General features: G+C 38.0%; 1 protein-coding gene across 1 annotated transcript in view; it reads left to right on the top strand.

Moving 5' to 3' along the window:
- The first annotated feature begins 294 nt into the window (after positions 1-294).
- The window catches only part of LOC109397787 (uncharacterized), a 22,761-nt gene continuing 11,019 nt past the window's right edge, over positions 295-12,036 (top strand). The window contains exon 1 of the mRNA XM_019704664.3: positions 295-1,100. Coding sequence (XP_019560209.3) covers positions 1,087-1,100 — 14 coding nt within the window. The 5' untranslated portion in view covers positions 295-1,086. The remainder of the gene's footprint in view (positions 1,101-12,036) is intronic.

Below are 12,036 nucleotides of genomic sequence, written 5' to 3'. Positions count from 1 at the left end.
CTGTTTCCCCTGTCCTTGAGCCGGTGAACACACATGACGTGGAGAATTACCGACCAACATCGATTCTGAACTATCTGGGGAAAATGTTTGAGGGCTTGTTGCATGATGTTCTGATGATCCGGTTCAACCACTGAAAACCCCCCTCGAGTTAATTCATGGCTACGTTATTCCTTGGTTTTATTATCGACCCTGAACAATTGATCGGGAGGGAATGTAGCAAACAAAAAAGGTCAACCTTTGATTAAATTAGAATGAATTTCCTAAATAAAAAATAACTTGCTCACTTTAACTCATTAGTTACCGATCATTTGGAGGAACTGCTGTATACGCGACTATCGTTGGTCTGTGTAGTTGGGATGATTGTTTCAGATTCGGAGGCTACCTCGCGTGAGCCTCTCCAACAGCCCCGCAGTTTGTGTTTTGGAGCTCTTTCGCGCGTATTACTTTTGAACGCCGGTCGCTAAACGCGCGTAGGCCTACCTGGACTTTATCAAGTCCTCTGCTTTTCTTCCCGTTTATTCCGAGCCCATCCATAGGAACTCATTCCGGTGCGCTAACCATCAGAGTGAAGGCATACTTATGCCCTGGCAATAGCACTAAGAACAGCAACAACAACAACGACGACAACAGTCATTATCAACGTGCCTCTTCTGGAGCTGGCTCGCACTGACCAACAGCAGGCCAAAGAAAAAAGAACCATCTTCATCATTATGCTGCGAAAGAACAAGACATTGCAGAATCGATATGTGTAACTATATAAAACTAAAATGTTGAGAAGAGCCTTAATTCATTACGGTTTTGTGTATCGTGGCGGTAACACGTACGCGTGGCATTGAAATTAAGCAAATCGAGACAAGTACCTGCGCCTCTGGCTCGACTGGCCCGGGCTCGACAGTCAGTGAGGAAAGATCGATGGACACCGTTCGGGCTATTAGAGTGGATCTTCGCGCGGTGATAAAAAAAAACAAGAAGCTTTCAAGTGACTAGAAGGAGAACAGTTGAAAAGTGAACCGATTACGAGCAAGCTCACGCTGCGCAATTCTGAAGAGATTTACTGGAACCGGAATCTTGAGACGAGCGAGCAAAATGTGGCATTTGAAGTGAGTGTTGAAGTGGAATTCAGACGGTCAAATAGTTTTAAGAATACTCGGTTATTAACGATAATTGGGCCTTTAAACCATTTATACTTTTAAACGATAAAGGATTCACTCAATCTGGAAGCAAAAGTTATTACGGCACAACGGTTAAATGAAAACAAGGACTAAATGGACTCAAACTACAGGCAATGCTTTAATGGAGGCAGTTATCCGTGTGGTATCATCGTTTCGCATCAAATGCGTATGCGGCGTCGTTGGTCCGGTATCGATAATTGCAGTAATTATTAATGTCATGATGATGAAGATGCAAGCCTCAATATAGAACCCAATCTCGTGAACCTTCTTCGTTGCCTCACCGAACGTATCGGGATTGCTGGTGAATATTGCGTGCTGGATGTCGTGACCGCAAGCTTATAGTGCGCAAGAAGTGGTTAGTCAGGTTGCTGTGAGAACCTGTCATCGGCGATCAACTGTAAATCTATCCGAGAGGAGTTTCGCCGAGCATCCTGGATACTGATCTAGTCCATTTGCACCATGAAAACCTATTAAGTGGAGTTCGATGGCCGTGTAGAACGGTTACTTGCATTCGAAAAGGTTTTATGAACCTACATTTAATAAGACTAATTCGTTGGGAAAAAATCTTAACCGTTCAAATTTCGACCTAGATGTGGACAGCTTGTGTGGTTTTTTGCCCCGGGCAAATTGGCTCTAAAAAATAGACATTACAAAAGATTGAATGAATATTTGCGGAAAACAAATTATTGTTGATGATCCTGAAATGAACATTAAAGTGGCTTAGGGTTTGGGTGCTAGTAGTGGACCCCCTAAGTCATCGAAATTTACTTCTGCGGCTTTTTAGCAATGTTACCTCAATGAATTGTCCCAAAGTGAAATTTCATAACAAGTTTCATGTTCCCTTTTTGTGCTAAGACCATCAAACATACAACATTAATTAATTATTCCAGTTAAACACGCATTTGAAAGTATGCATCGACGTTGTCTATAATGGATCCCACCGGGGTCCACTATAGGATTATTTACAAATATTTTGGCGCCTATAGTGGACCCCCCATTTGATTTCCTATAGAGGCTATAGTGGACCCTCCTGAGTGTGCGTATAGTGGATCCTTTTGAGTGTTTACATTCTATCTAGTTTTATACCTTGTTAAAATAACCGATTTTTGTGGCCACTGGGCAATTCGTTTGCCGGGAATTGCTGTGTAGCGTTGTAATTGATGTTCCCTCGGTGGAAGTTGCCTGAAACAGTTGATTTGAGCACTACTACTGCAAGGTCCACTACTAGCACACAACTCCTATATGAATATTGTGTTTAAAATGGAGTCTCTATTAGGGTAGAATCCATAAAAATACATTCTATTTAAATTGGTGATCGAACGGCTGTTGTATGGTTAATTCAAATGATGTTCGGCTACACAGTATTTATTAAATTAAACGATTTTTAGGCTATTTACTCAACGTTTTGACGACTAAGACTACTCAGTTGAAAATTATCAAAGATGTAATTTATTAAGGTAACATCATGTGAATAAAATTATTGTATTCAGAGCAGTTGGAGAACCTTCAGTGTATTTTAAGGAAGATTGGGCTGTGTAAGGCGAGTTTATATTGGAGGTAGAAGGGAAGCATGGGATCATATTGATTTTAGGACATCCAAGAACTCCAACTAGTGAACTAGTGATCAGTTGAAGCACTACTAACATAGTTCATGCTCTACTCACCCAGCCTCATCCAATTACAGGGGGTGGCCAAAATGTTTGGGATAGGCAACTTTTTTTTTCTCTCACCAGAATGTTCAACATGCCATAACTTTTCATAGAGTAAATCAAAAAATCTCAAATTTTGACTGTTTGTCAACCTATTATATGTGCATCATTGGTAAAAATTTGGGCTCGGTTGATTAATGTTTCGCAAAGTGAGAACCGTTTGAGTAAAACACTATTTTTTAGACAACTCATTTTTGAGCTGTCATATCTCGAAAACCAGTGAACCGAATTGAATGAAATTTTGAACGTACACTAACAATATGTAAATGCTTCACAAACTATTAAAACATAGGTATTTCTTAAACGTTAAAAAAAGTTATCTTGGATTGACACTTATTTTTATTTTTCTCGAAAAAATGTACTTTTTTAACATCAACGTCAATAAATTTTAGTGTTAATATCCAAAGATTTTCCACTTCTGTTCTCAAGTTAACTATAATCAGATATATTAGAGCCTATTTAGATTGAAGGAAGATCGAGCCCAAATTTGTCCCAATGATGCACATATAATAGGTTGACAAACAGTCAAAATTTGAGATTTTTTGATGCACTCTATGAAAAGTTACAGCATGTTGATTTTTTTTGTGGGAGAAAAAAAGTTGCCTATTCCAAACATTTTGGCCATCCCCTGTATGATCAGTCCAGGGAAAGCTTTATTCACTATTTTTGTGGACCACGCGCAGTACTGTGAGTTAGTAGGTAAATAGTTGTAAATGGTAAGTTTTTGTGTAAAGTAAATAGTTAACCGTGATGTGTCCGAAAAACTTTTTGCTTTTTTCTACATTGTGATTTTTAAATGGGCGCTGGGAACCCGGGTACCCTGTCGGCCACATAAGGGTTCATGAACTTTCCAGAATACATCACCACGCTTGGCCGAAACCACATCGCAGTGCCGCACGCAGCGTTCAAAGTGAAATTCACTGGGGTGCACACTGCACAGTGGTCCACGAACCAGATTTACGAGGAAAGATGCATTCAACGCCTTCAAATGAGTTTTTAGGCAAATATGGTCTTCTACAAAGTTGTCCCTAATAATAAGGCCCTCTTTAAAATGTGCATGAAAATTAGGGTGGTCCATATTTTCAAAGAAATTGCAAGAATAATTGTATACATGCCTCGAGAAAGTTGTAGATCTATCAATTTTGAGCAAGTTTGTTGAAGACACTTTTTATGTAGCTTTAAAATTGACCGGTCTAGAGGTATTTTTCTGAATAAGGTTAGGGTGGTTCAAGAAAATCTGGTTTTCTGGCGTTAACTTTTTCAGTTTCGATTTTTCATCAAAGAACAAAACACTTGTAGAGCATTTGAAGACGCGTCGTTTCGTGCGCTGAGATGGTCGTTATCTCTTTTGGTTCAAAAGTTACAGGCGTTATTCTTAAAAAATCATAGTCTTTTAAAAAGGGTTTATGACGGGTTGGGGTAAACATAAAAAATATATTTTGCCCGCATTCAAAAGAAGAAATGTTATTATAAAACATATCAAAATATTAGAGGGGTGTTATTTTTGTAACTCAAGTAAAAAATACTTGGATAGTGTTTATTTTTTCTAGAAAATCATCAAAAATCGTTCAAAAGACGGAATGACGTAGCAACATTCTTAGCGCACGAAAATGCGCATTTTTGAAAGCTCTTCAAGTGGTTCTTAGGCGGCTTTGACGAGAAATTTGAAACAAAAAAGATGAAGCAATAAAACAATTTGTTCTAGCGTCATCCTATGAAAAGTATGGGAAAATGCTCCAAATTTGGTCAAAACAGTTTAAACGCTATATTGAAAAGAGGGCCTTATTTTTAGGAACAACTTTGTAGAAGACCATTTTAATCTAGAAAATCGGCTAGCTCTAGTCAATCACGGAGTAGCAACTACGAAGTGTGCGGTCACCAATGCTCATGCAATAGTGCGTTCGAAGAAGTTATTTGGCATATCAGAGCCCTTTTCTAAGTGTCACTAATATGAATAATCCACCTAGATAAGAGCAACGATGGACGGTGTGCAGAACAGCGTAAGGATTTCGGGTGAGCTATCCAGTTCATTTGAATCTCGACGGGGACTACGACAAGGTGATGGACTTTCCTGCCTACTATTCAACATCGCCCTGGAAGGTGTTATGCGACGAGCCGGGCTCAACAGCCGGGGTACGATCTTCACGAAATCCAGCCAATTTGTCTGTTTTGCGGATGACATGGATATTATTGCCAGAATATTTGGAACGGTGGCAGAACAGTACACCCGCCTGAAACCCGCCAAACGTGAAGCAGCAAAGGTCGGACTGGTGGTGAATGCGGCTAAGACAAAGTACATGCTGGTAGGTGGGACTGAGCGAGACAGGACAAGCCTTGGCAGCAATGTTACGATAGACGGGGATACTTTCGAGGTGGTGGAAGAATTCGTCTACCTCGGTTCCTTGCTAACGGCTGACAATAACGTGAGCCGTGAAATACGAAGGCGCATCATCAGTGGAAGTCGTGCCTACTATGGGCTCCAGAATAAACTGCGGTCAAAAAAGATTCACCCCCGCACCAAATGTACCATGTACAAGACGTTAATAAGACCGGTGGTTCTCTACGGACACGAGACATGGACGATGCTCGAGGAGGACCTGCAAGCACTCGGAGTTTTCGAGCGACGGGTGCTAAGGACGATCTTCGGCGGTGTGCAGGAGAACGGTGTGTGGCGGAGAAGGATGAACCACGAGCTCGCTGCACTTTACGGCGAACACAGTATCCAGAAAGTAGCCAAAGCTGGAAGGATACGGTGGGCAGGGCATGTTGCAAGAATGCCGGACAGCAACCCTGCAAAGTTGGTGTTTGCTAACCATCCGGTTGGTACAAGAAGGCGTGGAGCGCAGAGAGCACGATGGGCGGACCAGGTGGAGCGTGATCTGGCGAGTGTTGGGCGTGACCGAGGATGGAGAGCTGCAGCTGCAAATCGAGTATTATGGCGGCAAATTGTTGATTCAGTATTATCATGACTTTGATGTAAACTAAATAAATGAAAAAAATGAAAAATGAAATGACCTAGAAGTGAGATTGTATTTCTATGTAATGATAGTGTTTATGACGTCAGCAAAGTTGAAGAAAATATAATTATAAGAATACTTGCCGAAATTACTTTTGTTATCAATGTTATCAATGAAGACGGCAATAAGCTTTTTTGGAAGCTTTCCGCTAATCACGCGATCTCTTTGGTACAGTTATCGATGAGAGTTGTGTGGTCTTCCAACACACTAAAACAATGCGCTCTGGCCTTGGCTTTACATATACAATAGATGCATTGTGTGGATGGACATCTAATTCATCCGAAAGAAGTGTGGTCTGTGGAAAAGATAACCTCAGAATTTCGAGCTGAACTTGAATTCAGGTGGGTCACAACATCTTCGGATCATCTCGTGGTGTAGTTGGCATCGCACCTGTCTTGTGAGTAGAAGTCGTGAGTTCGAGTCTCACCGAGAGGACGAGTAACTTTTTCGCAAATTTCACTCCAATTTGTCCATTTCTCCCTCACACTAGTATTTGTAGGGCCCATATAGCCGAGGCGGTAAACGCACGGGTATTCAGCATGACCATGCTGAGGGTGACGAGTTCGATTCCCGGTCGGTCCAGGATCTTTTCGTAAAGGAAATTTCCTTGACTTCCTTGGGCATAGAGTATCTTCGTGCCTGCCACACGATATACACATGCAAAATAGTCATTGGCAGTTACGCCAAGAAGAGGAGAGGAGGAGGACTAGTATTTGTAAAGTCTAGCTTTTTGGAATTAAGGCGAAACTGGAAGCATGGGTGGATGGAGTATGGATCAAGGTATCTCCTGAATTTTTTTGTGGTGGAAAATATTTTTCGTTTTTGCGGACCATTTCTGAATACAAATCCACAAAAAAAATGGAAAACATTTTCCACCACAAAAAATAATCAGAAGATACCTTGATCCATACTCTACATGTGTACGAAAACCGATTTTGAAAATATTGCTTCGTTATTTAATGAAAAATCAAAAACCAAAAAAATGAGGAAATGCTTCCAGTTTCGCCTTAAGTAAAACTTTTAAGGTTAATTATCTTGCTAACAGGTTATAAACTAAATGCCTTGGGGTACTCACGATGACCTCAATTGCAAAATAAAATATGTAATATTGAAAACCAATTATTCATTTACCTCGAATTAACAAATGTACAGCCAAAAATGACATTTGAGGGGTGTTTACCCTCGTTTTTGTTTCAGTATATATGTAAGTGATCATAAAACAGTACTAAGGGCTGATTTCTTCACCTCGGCTTAACCGGTAAGCCAGGCTTACCCATATAGTTAAACTTGGTTTAACGCTTAAGCCAGGGTGAAGAAATCGACCCTAAGTAGATATACTATCACTACGATAAAAAAGTTTTATCATAAAATCTTGTAAGTTTTATCATAAAATCATGTAAGCTTATACTTATACTTACAAAGCGATTTTCAAAAAAAAAAAATATCGCGGATACGTCTGGAAAACTTATGGCAAGTCACTGTAGAAGAGTAACTATTTGTTCAATTATGAGTTAGATGATTTAACTTCGCTTTTTTATGAAACCGAACAAAACATTGCAATTTTTCGATATTATCAAATACTAACTCTGTGATATTTTGTGCTATGTACTATAATAGCAACAAAATAGGTTACCTTAGTTTAAAATGACGTTAACAAAAGTGGCCACAAAGTGAGACTGCCCGTGGGGACTTCCGTGGAGGATCGCGACCCACGGTTTAGGAAACTATGATTTTGGATCCCCAAGAACTCGGTCGAATATGGACCATTTTTCAATTTTTGTCGAATCTAAGGTACACCGGGGCAAGTTGAAACAGGTGGAGTAAGATGAAACAGTGGATCAACATGATTTTATCTAATCAAGATAAACAATTTAAATGTCATAACACATAGTTCGTGAATGGATCAATCTTTTGGCTAAGGAAAATTTTCCAAATTATATTGAATTCTATTTCAAAACTTCGTTTTCATCTTGCCCCACCCGTCTGCCCCGGTGTACCTTAAGCGTAAAGGTAATCTTTTGCTGTATTATAATATAATATAATTCGTATACGAATAAGGATTATACTCACATAGCACAGTGGTGCGTTGCTGAACAAGAGCCAGCCAAAACCTCTTACCCAAAACCCTCAAAAACACATGAAAATCATGAAATCTATCGCAAGTTTTCACAAAATAAATCATACACCAATCGAAAGCACTGGTCTTAGGCTTACAAAATCGCACAACCACATCGCGGGCGCGCACGTCCTACTATAGTTTTAGATCAATTTTGACTCAAAAATGGGTAATTTTCAAGAATATCGAAGGATAACTCATGTTTAGGCAGCCATACAGATGATCTTCACATATCTACGAACAAAGCCTTCAAAGCAACTATTATAGTTCATGCGTTTATTAAAGCACGGGATACTGGCATTAGCTGTGAATAAACATTATAGATTTTGTATGAAGGCCATAAACCACAGTCCGTTCAAGAGGCAGCCAAAATTTGAAATTGCAATGAATCGATCTGAAATTTTGGATTTCTATAGTTGAAATATTTAGGAATCTGACAAAAATATTATATCTACGTGAAAAGCATTTTCATTTTTTAGGTTTCGACCGCCCTCGCACCACTGTGCAGGCCTGTCCAGCTTTTCAAAAATGTTCTCTGATTCTCAAGTCCACCCCCATATTTTGATTGGCACCCTAAAAGAAGTAACTGGTCAAAATTTCAGCCAAATCCATTGAAATTAAGAGGTGCATCAAATCAATTTTGTGTTTTTCGACTATTTTTGAACTTCAAAAAATCATAACTACTCTAAAACATGTCAAAACTTAATTCTTTCGGCAGAAATTGAAAGCTATACTTGTCTGCTACAACTTCTCCGAACAACGTGTGCCAATAAAATTGCAGGAAATATGTGTAATTATCACATTTGTAATCAGAAAAACCTTAAAAAGTTGATTTTTTGATAGATTTTGTTCAGGAACACCCTAATATACGTAATAAGTTGGATTTTTCAAAACGGCATCATATTCTCCAATGTTTTTTGGTTATTTGCTTCTTTGGCACCAATGCTGTAGGTATTGATCAAAAATTACTAAAATTCGCGAAAGCCAAATGTGGCCTAAAAACTAGCTTTCCGGGTGCAATCACGCTTTGGCGCGCAAAAAGTGGCATCGCGTCAGCACTGATATGATAGCCAACACCTGTCATCGTGCTTGTTTGTTATCACCCGTGGTAGGGGGTAGCCAAGGCAAACTACTAGGAAGCAAAGCTACTACGTTCAGTACAATTTCGCGCCACAACGTGATTGCCTCCAAAAAGCTAGTTTTTAGGCCACATTTGACTTTCACGAATTTTAGTAATTTTTGCTCAACTCCTACAGCATTGGTGCCAAAGAAGCAAATAACCAAAAAACATTGGAAAATATGATGCCGTTTTGAAAAATCCAACTTATTAAGTATATTAGGGTGTTCCAGAACGAAATCTATCAAAAAATCAACTTTTTAAGGTTTTTCTGATTACAAATGTGATAATTACACATGTTTCCTGCAATTTTATTGGCACACGTTGTTCGGAGAAGTTGTAGCAGACAAGTATAGCTTTCAATTTCTGCCAAAAGAATTAAGTTTTGACATGTTTTAGAGTAGTTATGATTTTTTGAAGTTCAATAATAGTCGAAAAACACCAAATTGATTTGATGCACCTCTTAATTTCAATGGATTTGGCTGAAATTTTGACCAGTTACTTCTTTTAGGATGCCAATCAAAATATGGGGGTGGACTTGAGAATCAGAGAACATTTTTGAAAAGCTGGACAGGCCTACGTGCATAGACTCAAACATTGGCGTATCTAGGATTTTTTCCTAGGGGGTGCCTAGAGGGTGCCAGTTTCAGTGGCTTCCAGGTTGTTTTGCTGTGTTTTTTTTGTAAAAGGAAATGCCGATCCACCCTCAACTTCTTAGTATAATGATATACTGCGTCGCTGGAAAAATTAGCCCGCAAATTTTGGCTTACGTGTAACCAGCATTGTATTGAGTCTGGTTTGTACGTATAATACAAGAAATTTGTGTATTCGGCAAAACATTTTTTCGGCTATTCCTCAGGGAATATTCCCGGTAATTTATTTGGAAATTATTTTGCAATTTATTTCATTTTTTTTTTTTGGAAATTTTTCAGTAACTCCTTTGGATTTGGCCATTTTTTTTCGATAATATCTTTGGATCCATTTCAGCAATTTCTTTAAGCATTTATTTGGTAATATGTTTGGAATTCGATACTAAACAGCTTTCGCGTATCCTTTGAAAATTGCATCGGCAACTCCATTAGGATTAGGATTTTTTTATTTCATAGGCAAACCTTCTAAAATGTTTTCTCGGGAGATCCTTCGCCAATTTTTAGTGGTGTTTCAAGCATGTTTTTTTTTAATGTCAGCAAGTCTATTGATATGTATTCACTTTTTGAAATTCTTCAATTACTCTTCAGGCAATTCATTTTGAAATTTATTTAGTGAAGCTTTTGGTAATGCATTCGACAATGACTCGGGGAACTTCCTCACAATTTTTTTTATTCAACAGTCATTTCACTTTTTTTGGGATTTTCGTAGATTTTTTGGACTTTCATTATGTAAGTATGCTATTTGGTATTGCTTCGCCAATTCCTTCGAAAACTTCTTCGCAAATTCTTTTTTTTTATCTGTATTAACGAGATTTTTAGCCCTAGGCTAGTTCATCTCGTTCGCAAATTCTGTTATAAACCGTTTCTATAATTTTCATGAAAATTCTTTAAACAATTTCTTTTAGATTTCTTCAATAATTCGGAATTCCTGCAGCAGATTTCGGAATACATTTGGCAACTCCCATGTTACTTGCATTGAAAATTTATTTAAGAATATCATCAGCAATTCCTTGGGAAATTTTGGAAACTTCGATTATTACTTTGGGAACTACTTCGGTAATTCCTTTGAAAATTGATTCGGCAAATGTCTTAGCGATTTCCTTCGGCAATTTACTTGAAAAAAAAATCTTTGTCACGGTGATTCTACGGCAATTATTTTTAGGAATTCTTACAAAATTTTCTTCAGAAATTCCTTTGATGATTTTGGAAGATTCTTCGAGATTTTTTTTAGAATTTTTTTTTGTGAATGTTTGTGGAAATTCTTATAAAATATATTTCGGCAATTTTTTTTTTAGATTGGATTTGAGCAACACCCTAAAATAAAAAGCCTTAAGATTTTCTTCAGGAATTCCTCTTGTAATTCTTATATGAATTCTTTTGCCAACTACTTTGAAAATTCTAAGGTAATTTTGATGGAAATTTTTCCGGCAATTTATTTGGGAATTTGTCAGGAAGTTTTTCATGAATTTATAAGAATTTTCTTTGAGCAAGCCCAGTTGAGAATTTTTAAATTTCCAGTTCAGCAAGTATGTAGTGTAGAATTAGCAAATATTAAAATACACGTAAATAAAAATTAAAAATAAAATCGGAAGCAATAAATATAAATTAAATTAAATTATAAAGAATTACAAAAGTCATCACAATAAAATAGCCTGAGGAATTTGCAAAATAACTGAAAAATAAATTGCAAAAATAATTTTAAAAGCCTTTGAAATTATAGATAAAAATCCAAGGAAATTGCTGATTTAATTCCACAACCGCAGTAATTTCCAATTAAAAAACAACCATGCCGAAGGAAACCTCAAAGAAATGGCTATGCGGTCTAGCGAATACGGAGTTGTGGGTTCGAATGCCACCAGAACGCGATTTTTTACACAAATTCATCTTTCAATTTGTCAGTTAGGAACATTCTGTGCCTTCTAATTAATTACAAAATTTTCTCTAGCAATATATTCTAGGATTTCTCTGGAAATTCCAACTATTCCAGAAATTCGTTTAGGGATTCCTCTAGAGGTTTCTATTGGGATTCCTTCAGCTGGAATTCATTTGAGAAGGTCAAGAGGTGTAATACCATGATTATTCTCTATCATAGGAAAACTGCCTAAAAGAATCCCAGCAAGAATGCAAGGAGAAATCCCTAGAGGGATTCCTGCAGCTATCACAATAAGAGTTTCTGGAGGATACATTCCTGAAACATTAGAAGCAGCAGGAATCGCTTATGGAATCCCAGGAGGAGTTCCTGGATGAAAGTCAAG

This window comes from Aedes albopictus, chromosome 3, assembly GCF_035046485.1.
Source record: "Aedes albopictus strain Foshan chromosome 3, AalbF5, whole genome shotgun sequence".
Classification (NCBI taxonomy): Eukaryota; Metazoa; Arthropoda; class Insecta; order Diptera; family Culicidae; genus Aedes; species Aedes albopictus.
This window is presented reverse-complemented; position numbering and strand designations above follow the sequence as displayed.